The sequence below is a fragment of the Exophiala viscosa genome (genome assembly GCF_022695815.1).
Source record: "Exophiala viscosa unplaced genomic scaffold EDD37scaffold_5, whole genome shotgun sequence".
NCBI classification, from domain to species: Eukaryota; Fungi; Ascomycota; class Eurotiomycetes; order Chaetothyriales; family Herpotrichiellaceae; genus Exophiala; species Exophiala viscosa.
The window spans coordinates 999,501-1,012,150 of record NW_026944357.1 but is presented as its reverse complement, the minus strand read 5'-3'; the positions used below and the strand labels follow the sequence as shown (position 1 = coordinate 1,012,150).

General features: G+C 51.4%; 7 protein-coding genes across 7 annotated transcripts; 4 read left to right on the top strand and 3 right to left on the bottom strand.

Annotated features, from left to right (window-relative positions):
- Positions 1–107: 107 nt before the first annotated feature.
- Positions 108–856, bottom strand: EDD37DRAFT_650234 (translation protein SH3-like domain-containing protein; the record flags this gene model as incomplete). Its single annotated transcript, XM_062818225.1, has 2 exons — positions 108–616; positions 664–856. The coding sequence occupies 2 exons, from the start codon at positions 854–856 to the stop codon at positions 108–110; spliced, it is 702 nt and encodes a 233-aa protein (XP_062670241.1).
- A 908-nt stretch (positions 857–1,764) lies between these two features.
- EDD37DRAFT_681251 (uncharacterized protein) lies at positions 1,765–3,087 on the top strand (the record flags this gene model as incomplete). Its single annotated transcript, XM_062819747.1, has 1 exon — positions 1,765–3,087. The coding sequence occupies one exon, from the start codon at positions 1,765–1,767 to the stop codon at positions 2,857–2,859; it is 1,095 nt and encodes a 364-aa protein (XP_062670240.1). The 3' UTR covers positions 2,860–3,087.
- Positions 3,088–3,140: 53 nt separating this feature from the next.
- EDD37DRAFT_650232 (uncharacterized protein) lies at positions 3,141–4,061 on the bottom strand (the record flags this gene model as incomplete). The annotated part of the gene is made up of 1 exon (XM_062818224.1): positions 3,141–4,061. The coding sequence occupies one exon, from the start codon at positions 4,059–4,061 to the stop codon at positions 3,141–3,143; it is 921 nt and encodes a 306-aa protein (XP_062670239.1).
- A 276-nt stretch (positions 4,062–4,337) lies between these two features.
- On the top strand, positions 4,338–6,026 carry EDD37DRAFT_630831 (uncharacterized protein). Its single transcript, XM_062816606.1, has 2 exons — positions 4,338–4,662; positions 4,714–6,026. Exons 1-2 carry the CDS (start codon positions 4,551–4,553, stop codon positions 5,757–5,759), a joined length of 1,158 nt encoding a protein of 385 aa, XP_062670238.1. The 5' UTR covers positions 4,338–4,550; the 3' UTR covers positions 5,760–6,026.
- EDD37DRAFT_409343 (t-SNARE) lies at positions 5,651–7,061 on the top strand. Its single transcript, XM_062812433.1, has 2 exons — positions 5,651–6,186; positions 6,262–7,061. The coding sequence occupies exons 1-2, from the start codon at positions 6,143–6,145 to the stop codon at positions 6,947–6,949; spliced, it is 732 nt and encodes a 243-aa protein (XP_062670237.1). The 5' UTR covers positions 5,651–6,142; the 3' UTR covers positions 6,950–7,061.
- A 37-nt stretch (positions 7,062–7,098) lies between these two features.
- On the bottom strand, positions 7,099–8,153 carry EDD37DRAFT_650229 (uncharacterized protein; the record flags this gene model as incomplete). Its single annotated transcript, XM_062818223.1, has 2 exons — positions 7,099–8,006; positions 8,066–8,153. 2 exons carry the CDS (start codon positions 8,151–8,153, stop codon positions 7,099–7,101), a joined length of 996 nt encoding a protein of 331 aa, XP_062670236.1.
- Positions 8,154–9,250: 1,097 nt separating this feature from the next.
- Positions 9,251–11,190, top strand: EDD37DRAFT_694542 (amino acid/polyamine transporter I; the record flags this gene model as incomplete). The annotated part of the gene is made up of 3 exons (XM_062820083.1): positions 9,251–9,313; positions 9,368–9,552; positions 9,606–11,190. 3 exons carry the CDS (start codon positions 9,251–9,253, stop codon positions 10,906–10,908), a joined length of 1,551 nt encoding a protein of 516 aa, XP_062670235.1. The 3' UTR covers positions 10,909–11,190.
- Positions 11,191–12,650: the final 1,460 nt, after the last annotated feature.

Below are 12,650 nucleotides of genomic sequence, written 5' to 3'. Positions count from 1 at the left end.
GCCACAATGGCGCTCAAGCTGAAATAACCCATCCGCCAATGAGGATACCATGATTTTCACGCTCGTACGGAAATACATGTTATTAAACACATCCAGGAACATTATCCTCATCTCTTCCCCCTCTTCGTCCTCGGCCCAGAGTGCTGCGTCGTCCGTTTCCCACCAGTCAACATCGCTCTCTGCCTCAAATACTGATCCACCACCTTTTGCACACTGCCCGGATCGTGCTCCGGTTTGCGCAGGTAATACAATCTAGCACGCCTCTTCCTCTTGGGCGTCCGTTGCGCCACTTCCATACTCTGCACGAGCGGACTGTGCACTTTGACGCTCATCTCCATTCCAACACCCGTCAAGTGGTTTCGTAGCAGAACCGAGGTATGCGGGCCGGAGCCCTTGATTGACAGTATCGTGCCGGAGACAGGGTCGCCGGTCTTGAATGTGACGAGAAGGACATCGCCGACCATCGCACGGTCTTTGTTTGTCTTGTCGAAGAGTCTTGCTCGTAAGCCTGTGGGGTCGAGTAGACGTAGTTGTCTTTGATCAATTATCGCGATGGGGTCTTTGCAGGATTCTGCTTCCGAGGTGGGTGCATCGTGGACTTTAATCTCGTCTTTACCTGTTGCGTGTCAGAATGGTTGAACACAGGGAGAGACAGGTGCTTACTAAGATTCGGCCTGAATCGTGGGGAGAGTTGTGGCCAGTACTGTTGTGGGAGGGATTCGGGGATTGCGAGTTTTTCGACGGGACCTCGTTGGAGGGTCACCAGTGTGCGACGGAGGGGTTGTTGTGGGCGGAACTCGGAGAGAAGAGACCGCCAACAACATGATGATATGCGGGATGTGACTTTTTGAGACATCATGAGATGGTGGTCTCTTGTGGCTGTGGGAGAACTAGATCTTGTACTTTGAAGCTTCAATGCACGACGAGGCTTAGGATGCGATGTGCGCAGGCTGGACTAGGCTAAAAATGGATGACGGAGCGTGCCGCTTTTGGGTACAGCCTTGCTCCGTTGAAGACGATTGACCTCTTTTTGCTTGCATCAACTTCAAACATCAAACCAGTACCTACCTGTAAGAACTGCAGAGGCGCGATTGAGAGCAAGCATGACAGTAAGAGAAATTGTTCTCTTGTGAAGTCTGTGGTCATCCCTCCTTATGCGCAATGAAGGTAAGTGTGCGATGGCGTTCTTTCGGCACTCACAGCATCCCGGACTCCCTTCACGGAGGCAGTCATAGGGTCATCGCACCTCGATGATGTTCGGAAATGGAAAAGGTTCTGTTTGTGGTTGATCAGTGCTCTTATCCGCTTCAAATAAGCATGACAAACAGTGTTTTGCAGGGTATTTAAGTGCATGCTCTCCAGATATTGTCCGTATCGTCACTTGTCCAAGACTGATCAAAGGCTTGCTTCAACTGCCTGTGTCAATGCAAATGTACTGAGGTTCTTATCAGAACAATGTCACTGAGCGGCTGTTCAAGGTCACAGCCGGCCCGAAGGGAAGTGATATGAAGCCGGTCGCATTTTTATGAGCAAGATGTCACCCAGCAGTCACTTTCTGGACTGGTGAATTTGAAAACCTAGTATATTCATCATATTTATTTTATCTCCTGCGACTCCTTTCACACCTTCGAAGTCCTAACTCAACAGACACTGCCTTGCATCCAAGCCAATAACAGAAGATCTCCGCCGTCGGCGGATCTTGCAAAACGACTTCCAGACTTCGATCTCTCACACGCCACGATCTGACGAAAGACTTCTGACAAGATGCCTGGAGAGGGCAGGGCTCAAGCACGAGCTGGTAATACAACCGGCAGCAATGGCAGGGGTGGCGAGAGCCATGGTTCCCGACGCCAACGTCCTAAGTGTACCTACCCTTCCTGCGGAAAGTTTGGTCACCTTGAAAGCAATTGCTGGAAGGCTCATCCAGAGCTTCGGCCACGTCAAGCTTGGGGTCGCGGTCGAGGCCGGCATGGTCGGGGTGGGTTCGGCCAACACGGAACAACAAGCGCGATCGAAGGCCCTCAGGCTGAGAACGAATGGACTGTAGAGCACACTGGTAACTGGAGTGTTACGCCGCCGACACCCACTTTCCGTCTGTTTGATCTGCCGCAAGAGATTCAGGACAGAATCTATAAGCATCTGTACGTCGAAAAGTACGGAGCCTCTGTCTACATCGTCGACAACAGCAACTATGCACGCGATTACAGACAGCACGGCTTACAGAAGTACTTTGTATTCCGTACCACCAGTTACTCCGTCGAGTTGGCCTGCAAGAAACTCCGTGATGACACGCACCTCTTGCGCAAAGACGCATTCAACGGCCATCTTCATGTTGATTTCCACGAGGACTACGGTTGGCAAGCAATGGAGAGACTGTGCTCAGAAAGTTTCGCCTGGCTCCAGATTCGCGTCACCGATCTCAAGATGGCGGGCTTCAGTGGCAGGGCAATCAGTGGGAGGGTGTTCGATGCATCCACCTGGGAGCAGGATCTGGATTTGCTCAAGCACTTTCCTGAGGTTACAACGATCGAGATCAAATACGACATCACGAAGTACAAGTACCAGGCTGACATGGACGACATTGAGACAGACGAGTGGAGGAGACTGCAAGAACCCGGCGCCGATCAAGCGTTTCTCGATGGTACGAGAGACAATGAATTCTCGTATCCGGCAAGCATGCTCGGGATTTGGGATCTGAGGGCATACATGAAGCAAAAGTCCCACGAGTGTGCCATCTACATGAGTGTTCACGTGCAATGGATGAGCGACCGCTATTACAGAATCTATGAGGAGGTGAGTACTTTCCTTGCGCAATTTGAGCAGACGGCTGACAGCAAGTGCAGTCGGTCAAATTCCTGATCACGTCCGACGGTCTCGAAGCCGTGGAGAGACGCTAAAAACAAGAGACTTGTATGCAGGAACGTGAGCTTGCGGACCAACAAAACATACTTCTTCAGGAAGAGAATGAGCTATGGAAAGCTGGTATTGATGACAACTAGTTCTGAAGATTGGGGCACGGCACACATGGTCAATCCTGAGACCCAAATAAGCTCCGATAGGCAGCGGTCCCCGATATCGAAAAGCGACGCGATGGCATTGCCGCTGATTGAAGGTAGAGCATAGCAACGTTACCAATTCATTCACTTTCTCAGACTTGCTCCGCGCAGCAAAAACAGAAGCCTTTTCTTCTCCTCCTCCGTCATAGTCGCAGCTACATATGCTCTAGGATCTTGCTTGGGGAAGCCTCTTCTTGCCCACTCTTCCACTTCGGCAACACCAATGTGGTGGAAAGGTATACCCAGATCTTTGGAGACTTTGTCCTTGATGAGTAACTCAACATAGTTATTCTCGCCTTTGCTGGGCCCTTGCCCATCTAGGAAAAACAGAGCATTTATCCTGTCCAGATCGTCCGCGTGCTTCTTAAAGTGTCTCTCCTGTTTTCTGACCCTCTGGGCTCTGTTCTTGTTGACCCTCATAGGTTTCATCCACTCGGCTACTCTGAAGTAGTCGAACTGAAAGCCGCTCTGATCATATGTCGGCGAGCCATTGGGACCCTTGTCGTAACAGACATATTTCTCGTGAGATGAGTGAGCGATAATGTTGCGGATTTCTTCCTCAAAGATCTTGTCTTTGTCTGCCCGACTCAATCGTGTTTTTCCTTTCAGCCATTCGGGTGTTGGACCTTTGAAGAACGCCTTTTCTTCCTCCGTGAGGTCCTTTTCGTCCCGCCGAGGAGGTAGCATTCGACATGGGGTCAGACGAGGGTCTCGCAGTTGAGTTCGATCCCAGTCGAACTCCAGATCTCTCCTTGAAGGGTTCCGGGGCTTCTTGGTGTTGGTGTAGCCTTCGTCGTGCTCGGGTTCACGTTGTCGTTTCATTGTGACCCAATTATGGGCTGCTGGCACGGTTGTCATCTGCGTCATGTTCATGCGGCCTACTGGGTCTGCTGTGGCAGCTTGATAGGGTACTGGGTAAGCTTGGTAACGAGGAGCATCGAACCTTACGAAGTCAGCAGGACCTCGATATGGTTGCCCTGCTGTCCAAGGGACATGATGAGGCATGGCGTCCGTTCCGCTCATGCCGTCCTGGTAATAAGTATACGACGACATCACGCCTGTAAAGGGGATCAGGTAATGTCAAAGGGAAAGGCTGCTCAATACTAGGCTATGGCTGTGAGTTGCATAACAGAAGGCTTCACGCTGCAGGCTACGGTCATGATGCCATTATAACCAATGTGTGTGCCAGTTTCTGCTAGATTCCTCGAGGTTCTACATGGAGGCTTACCTAGGAGTTGTGAAACAGGAATCAGGAAACCCAAGGCCAGGATCACTGTCGCGCAAAGATATATTCATGGTTTCTAAATGAATCCACGTGGATCGACGCGTTTCGAAGAAGTCACAGAAACGCGACATCACGTGCTAGTCGGAGACCCGGGATACAGCGCCGAAGATTTTCTGACTTAGCGATGGTTAACATTGAGATCCAAGTGCGTTCAAACGACATTCTTTCGAAAGCACTACGATCGGGCGTAGAAGTTGCGCGCACGAACCATGGCACAATCCGCACAGCCTCTCATCTATGTCTGCAGAAGTTGCCGACACAGCTTGCGAAATGCATCAAAGATCTCCCGCTCATTCAGTAGCACTCCGGCCACTCAAAAAGGTACTTGACTCTCTATGCTACAACGTGCGCAGATGCTTACCCAGCCCACAGTGGTACCTTCTTTCAACCCGACAAGTCGTGCAGAGCTAGATGGTCTACTCCTGTCATGGCGCGAGAAAGTCTTCGTCCCTGCCGCCCTTCAGGAGCACCACAGGCGCCTCATCTACAAACCCTCGCGGCATCAGACGTTGACGAACGACCCTGGTGTCACAGTGACCATGGATGATGATGAAGAGATCAAGCTCCAGCCCGCGAATTTCTACGACAAACCGAACAAACGGGAGTCCATCATACAACTTCTGCACGAATTGGGCTCGACGAATGAAGATGCAGCCTGGAATAACCTGGCTCCTTTTCTTACCGGGTTGCGTATGTCGAAGTACGACCTTCCATTTTACTTCTACGAGAAGATTACGCGCAAGGCCTGTGAAGTCGGGAAAGAGCGCATCATCCTTACATGCGCCGAAAAAGCAGAAGAGACCGGTTTCACCCTGAAAAAGAAAGGTGTGGCAAGAGAATTGATGTTGGGTCTTCACACTCGTGCGGCACAGCACAAGTTCACAGGTCCTGAGCTGGAGAGTGCGGCGCGGCGAGCGGAGAAGATCGCACGAATGCTTGAAAATGAGTTACATGGTGCGGGAAAGCTCCAGCAGGATGAAGAAGACCCAAGGAAAGATGCGCTGGTCATAAGTGTCTTGACTGAGATTGCTGCTGCTAAGGCACTCAACGCTGACGGCAGCGTCGACCATGCCGTCAACTATGCAACAAGAATGCTATACCTCAGCAACGAGGCCACTAATGTAGGCTATGCAAGAGAAATACCGGCAAGGGCCAATGAGGATGTGCGGGTTCGTGCAGAGAAGAACAGTGAACTCGAAACATTGTTACCACTGCAGAATGCCATCAAGATGGCTTTGAGTCTGGACTCGATCAAGAAGTCTCCGCTTGGAAAAGACCTGGCAACGCACCGCAAGACGATCGATGCAAAAGTCAAAGAAGCCCTCGAAAAGCTTACCACCGTGTCGGATGGCAAGTCGAGACGAGGTCAATTGATGTATGAAGAACTTCAGGGAGGAACTAAAAAAGAGGCAACCTAAGACTCGTTGTCAGTCCACGGTCGATTACGCCAGACGTTTCATGTCTGAGGAAGCCATCATCTGAATGCGAGAAGCATCCTCAGTAGAGCTGAATGTACAAAAGCAAGCCTTGCAATGGCATTGTTGTTGCTTGTTGCAGTATACCTATAGATATGTTTGCTGGCGCCTGCACAGCCTTGCCATAGTATTAGGGTGTTTAGCCTCGCGGCGACTCGGCCAATAACTTTCCGACCCGTCGTGCCAGAGGTCGATGTTGATCACGCTTCATATTCATGCATCCCGCTGTCGAGACAAAACCAATAATGCAATAACGACTCCATATGAATGCCTTATGGGCTGATTATATCAAAGAAGAGACTACCGCCCGTTGAGGGAACCATACAATGGCGTTTCCTCAATCCGAGGACCCCTTCCTCGAAGTCCAAACGTAAGTACCCTTTCACGACAGGAGGATTACCCACACAGGAAGAGAAGAAGGCTAACATGGTTCATCGCTCTCTAGAGATGTCCAGTCGACCCTCCAAGCCACACGGCACCTCTTCTCCTCATACCTGCGCATCCGTACACTCTCGACATCTGCCACATCGCCCGAGTTGCAGCAGTCGCGTACCGAATTACGCTCCAACCTCGAAACCCTTACTAGTGACCTCGCAGACCTCCTCGAGGCGGTATCTGCCGTCGAATCAGATCCTTATCGTTTTGGCCTTGATGTAGCAGAAGTGCAACGTCGGAGGCAGTTTGTCAAAGATGTGGGCGACGAAGTCGAGGGCATGCGCCGTGAGTTGGAAGATGTCACGTCCGACACGCATATCGCGGGACCTGCTGGAAAGCAACCCCAACACGCCTCATTCCAAGATGATGCCAATATGGACGATGATCCGTACGGAGAATTTGAGGCCCAGCAGCAGGCTACGATCATGGCCGAGCAAGATGAGCAACTTGACGGTGTGTTCCAGTCAGTGGGCGTACTACGTGGTCAGGCCGAAGACATGGGCCGAGAGCTTGAAGAGCAAGGACATATGCTGGACGAGGTAGACACGCTCGCAGATCGCGTGGGTGGGAAACTCAACGTTGGTGTCAAGAAGGTGGGCGAAGTCATCAGGAAGAACGAGGACAGCGTCAGCAGTTGCTGCATTGCTGTGCTGATCGTCGTTTTGATCATCCTGTTGATTCTGGTTATTGTCATTTGAGGATGAGGAACGTCCTCTAAAAAGGAAAAGACAAGGCAAAAGCGAAAGAGAGAGCCCTGCGGATGATTTATCTATCACCACAGATTATCCTATTCTGAAGCAAGCGATTATGGTACATGGTGTCAACATCTTCCAGACAAAAGGCAAGCCTAAGCCTTGCGCTGTCGCTTGCTGGGCCTTGACTGCTCTTCGAGCACCTTCTCGGCAAGCACGTCCTCGGAGATCACCAGTTCTGGAGCATCATCATCCTCGTCCTCGTCTTCTTCGTCGAGGTCATCGAAGTCCGGCGCTTCGTCTTGGGCAGACATGAAATAATCCATGGCATCGGGCCAAAGCTCTTCAGCCAGGGTGATTGCGATTTCTTCACCAGCAGGAAAGATCTCGACTTCCAGCATTTGGTCGAACTCGTCATCATCATCTTCGTCATCCTCCTCTTCGGCGCCGTTCGAACCATTCTCTGCAGCCTTCTTTGGTGCTTTGGGCGCATCGACAGCGCCACGGAAACCAAACCAGTTGAAGAAGCTGGGTTCAAGCTCTTCATCTTCGTCAAGCTTGACCATCTTCTCCCGCAGCTTCTCATGCTGCCAGAGTGCTTCACGATCAACGATCTCCACCTCCGACTTGCCATCCTTCAGCTTGAGGGCTTCCTCTGCGGCCTGAAGCTCAACTGCAGCGTCGAGAAGACCATGTGTCACATCCTTCTTCTTTCCCTTCCACTTGATCGCGACAGGCTTTGACACCAGGCTGCCTGGACCGTCCTCACGTGGCTTGTACTCGAAGTCCTTCACCAACTTTGTGTCCTCGATGATCTCATTCTCGTCGAATTCGATGGTGAAGCGCAGACTGCGGGGCTCGCCTTCTGTTTCCGACTTGATCTGATACCGCTCTACTGTGAAGGATTTGATGCATGAGACCAGTTCAAGGTCGGCAGGATAGAAGAATTGCTGGATTTCCTCCGGGCCATTGCCCAGGACCGTGGGCCAGAAGTCGGGAAGCCCTTCGAGGAGGGTCTTGCGCTTTGCGTATAGGGGTTTGAGCGAGTGCTCTTTTCTTCGGACTATGAGTGGTCTGTTAGCGCAAGAGTCCAGCGAGGAATTGTTTGCATGGCAACCGTACGAGCATCGAGTTCAACGTCTGCGAATTCCCTCTCCAGATCACCGAGCTCCTCAAAGATTGAGCCAACGTCTTCTGGTAGGTTCGACATGTTTGCCCAGCTATTGTAATTGGAATATGTCTGTGTTTGTAGAGGTTTGGGTTGAGTTGCTGTTGACGGGCTGTTCAGTGTTTTTGGGCGCAACTTGAACTTGAATCCCCAGAAATTTTGTGAAATTCTGCCATGACAAACTTCTTGGGCGGTGAGAGTAATGGTCCAATGGGCGTGCTCGGCGGTAACACGACTTCCTCCGCGTATTATCATTTACTGCTTGCTACCTCTACATGTTCTCAATCCTGCTCAAATACATTGATGCTATTCAAACACTGAGATCAGTGTCATGCTTACAGCTGACGCGTTGATGGAAACTGACACGAGTATTTTCTGTGTCTGTCCTACAGTAGGGTCCCCTCGCAACACGTCTGCAGGCATAGAATAGTGCGGTGATAAAGCCTCTTCCGCGCAACAGCACACACCTCGCTACTTGTGCTAGGCAACTCGGCACATGCTGGACGCCTTCGACCTGTCTAACCGACGGATTCATTGAACACACCTCGAGAAGGAGGCTCGCTTCAATCCATGACCTGCTTATAACCTTTCGGGAATCATCCCGGCAAAGGTTTAGGTGCTGCAGCTTGCATGGTAAGCATCCCCAGCTCGGTACTTGTGGCGGCGGTTCGTACGGCACCAGGCGTCCACCCCCGCCGAAGTTTGTGGCCGTTGACTGGTGCTCGTTCTCGGAAATAGATACAACCCCAACACCAGGCAACCTCATCACAATATGCATCTGTCGACAAAGGGGATTAACCCTAGCTTCAGTCCACTCAATTCATGGCCACTCTCCGCACCATTCGTTGTCATTGGGGACGATCATCAAGCCTGGTATCGAAGGCGCCCTGCGCCTGCCTACTCAAAGCTAGCTTGGGCTTTGGAAGTCTTCTTGCGCTGCTAGCAAGTGCATGTGAATCCCATGCTGCATTGCTTATAAGTACCACATGCGTTGTCGGCAGTGCACGAGAGCCCCCTGTTTGTTATCTGCGTCGATTCAAATCGTGCTTCTTGGAACGCGAGCTTTTTGCTTTGATTGCAACTTTGTGACAACGCTCTTCGCAAGGTTCCCCCCAAACATATCTACCTGTCTCCGTACAATGACTGTCTACACTTCAGATGCAGCTGCCTTGGAGGCCGCTGGAAAGAAACAAGTCTTGAAGGTGAATCTCGGTGTTGAGAGTTGCTGAACCGTCAAGACTGATGCTCGGTGACAGCGAGAATGGAACTTTTGGGCTGTGCTCGGTATGTCGGCATGCACTTTGTGCACCTGGGAAGCCACAAGCGCGCTCTTTGCCGGCGCATACCTGAATGGAGGTCCTGCATCTGTCGTCTATGGGTTCATCGTCTCGGTCTTGGGAACCTTGATGATTGCCAGTTCGTTCGCTGAGATGGCTTCCATGTGCGTATCGAGCGCTCCCCCGCGACAACCAGACGGGTTGACAAGTTCTCCAGCTCCCCCATTGCAGGTGCCCAGTACCACTGGAGTGCTGAGCATGCGCCAATTCGGTGGCGTGCAATCATCAGCTATGTTCAAGGCTGGGTGACCATTACTGGATGGGTCGCAGGGCTCGCCTCTGTCTGCTTTCTGATCGCGACTATGATCCAAGGACTGGCGGTACTCAATTACCCCTCATATTATCCGAAACGATGGCATGCAACTCTGATTATGATTGGGTTTGCTTTTGTCACTGCTTTGGGCAGTACCTACGGCAAGAGACTATTGCCTCTGTGGGAGACTTTGGGTGGCGCACTGCATGTGCTCTTCTTCTTCATGATCATGATTGCCATCCTGGCCACAAGCGACAAGGTCAGCAACCACGATGTGTGGGCCACGTTCATCAACGGCGGCGGTTGGCCTAGCGATGGAGTCAGCTTCTGCTTGGGATTCTTGACTCCGGCGTTTGCCTTGGCTGGCGTGGATGCTGTCGTACATATGAGCGAGGAAGCCCACAATGCTGCTCTCAACATTCCTCGGGCGATGATCTGGTCGGTCATTATCAACGGAGTGGCAGGATTCGCCTACATCCTTACCGTGCTTTATTCCATCACAGACCCAGACACCGTTTTGAGCAACGACACCGGTTTTCCGATCATCGGTGTGTTCCTCGAAGCGACCACCAACCAAAGAGCCGCCACCGCAATGCTTACCGCTGTCATCATAGTCTTCATCATGAATCTGTTCGGCTGTGTGGCATCGGTTTCCCGGCTGGTATGGGCCTTCTCCCGCGACCATGGCCTCCCATTCTCAACGTGGTTCTCGCACATCACGCCATGGAACCGATGCCCGACCAACGCTGTTATCGCAATTACCGTTTGTGTGTCGCTTCTGTCGCTAATTAATATCGGTTCCACCACAGCATTCAACGCGCTGATCTCCCTAACAACCCTCGGCTTCTACTTCTCATACGCCATTCCGATCCTGATCTTTGCGATTCGGCGGTTCAATACCACCAATCCAATCGTTTTTGGGCCCTGGACGTTGGGAAAACTCGGTCTCTTCAGCAATATCCTGGCGATTGCGTTCTGCATATTCCTGATCATATTCCTACCATTCCCTTCGGAGCTGCCAGTTACAGGTCAAAACATGAACTATGCCTCGCCTGTGTTTGGAGCGGTCATGATATTTGCGGTTGCGAACTACTTTGTTCGTGCTCGTAAACGGTTCACGGGACCTATCAAGGAGGTCGACAGAGACAGCGAACATGTTGCCCATGAACATGTGGAGCCAGAGAAGCAGCCGGTTGACCATTCTTGAATACTAGTGAAGGGCATCTCATGTTGTTCGTCGTGAACGTCACTTTCTGTCGATTAGTCTCAGGCTGGGGTACCTTCCTGGAGTCTTCGAAGTATGCAATCCTCGTGAAGTTCCTATATATATATATATGACACTTGAGAACCATTCAGACTCACTGTCCAGTCAGTATTCACCATGTGTTCTGCAGACCGGGGGTCGAGCTCGGAGATCGGCAGGCTCTGATAGATTGTGACTTCGATCCACTTGACCGCTGTCCCGAACAAACAAGAACAAAACAAAAAAAGAAATTTGATCAACTCTTGGTGGATATGTTTACATCACATAACAACGGCGAAATTGAAGACTACCATCTGACATCTCGGTGACAAGGCAAGGCTATCTCCACAAGGCTCGGCACCGTGCAGCAATTCTGTCAGCGTTGACTAGACCAATGTATCGTGTGCTCAGAGCCTCAGCATCTATAACTACCTAGGATGTTGAATTCGAGACTGCTTGAAATTCACTCTTGGCGTTCCTGTCAAAAGGGATTCGAACCGAACTCGGTTGACCATTGAAGCAATGCACGGCCCCAAGAGAACGGTAAAGTGCATCGTTGCTTGAGAACAGAAGGATCGGCAGACGGGGCCCTCTGTGGCGAGGATCGCTTCCTCTGTGCCGGCTCATACTTGTTATGTGAGAATAGCAAGTTTAGGTTCTCTCTGAGCCACGATCATGGTGCACCTTTCTTTGTCGCCGCCCAGCCTCCATGAAACAGCAGGAGCAGAAACGGAGGCGTCAGAGAGGTAAAGCTTTACTCTTGACAGAAGCCTCGACTGTTCTTCCAGCTTCTGGAGGCATTTGCCGGCATGGAGGCATTACGAGGCGTTTGGTGATCAGGTAGAGTTACTATTCGTGGCTCATGACACCGATGACAAGCAACAGCCACAGGTGCTCCGGCCTCGAGTCTTGCAGGTTTGACGAATAAGCAAAGCTGAGGCTGGCACAGATGGGGGTTGTCATGGTCCGAGTTCTTGGAGTCGCGTCAAGATGGAGTTTGAACAACGTTGCCCCTGAACGCACAGCCTAGTCTCCATCAGGAAAGGTCCAACCCCCTGGCGCGAGCATGTCAACTTGAACTGTCGAATCCCGTTCTCTCCTTCTCTATTTACGTCTCCATTTCGCAGCCTTGGACGGGAAATTTGAGTCTTGAGCAACCCTCATGGTCAGATCTCGCCTGCAAAACAACCAGACTCACGCTTGAAATCTTCTCATCATGGATGCATTTGGCTAAGCCCCCTTCGCCTGCCGATGAGCTTTGCCCCAAACATCCATGGTCTATGGCGCTTCTTCACGCCTCTCTGGGGGCGGCGTTCGGCTCCTACGGTACTTGAACCCCTTGAGTTAAGCATATTCTACCCCTAAGACTGCTTCATCAGGGACGGTACGATGCAACCTCATCTCTGGACATAGAGAAGCCGGCTTGGCAGAATGAAGCATGCAAGACCCCAGAAGAAGTATCATTCGCTGTTCTCGTCAAAGGCGCCTACCGCAGTTCATCCATTGAGTATGGACCACAAGGTGAGCTTGTTCCAGATTGCTGGTGGAGAGATGCTGTCACGACCCCATCTCGACTTTGACACAAGTCATCGTACCGCACTCTCTGGCCCGACTTCATTCATATGGCCTCCTGCTGACTCGTGCGTTCCTTTCCTCTCCTCCCTCTTTCTTCTTTCGCTGTCTCTTACGCACTCACGGTCTTTACA

Bases quoted from the DNA above. Each gene is read 5' to 3' on its own strand.
- EDD37DRAFT_630831 (XM_062816606.1), top strand. From the start codon at position 4,551: ATGGCACAATCCGCACAGCCTCTCATCTATGTCTGCAGAAGTTGCCGA. The intron at 4,663-4,713 runs GTACTTGACTCT...CCCAGCCCACAG, and splicing joins CACTCCGGCCACTCAAAAAG to TGGTACCTTCTTTCAACCCG.
- EDD37DRAFT_409343 (XM_062812433.1), top strand. From the start codon at position 6,143: ATGGCGTTTCCTCAATCCGAGGACCCCTTCCTCGAAGTCCAAAC. The intron at 6,187-6,261 runs GTAAGTACCCTT...ATCGCTCTCTAG, and splicing joins CCCTTCCTCGAAGTCCAAAC to AGATGTCCAGTCGACCCTCC.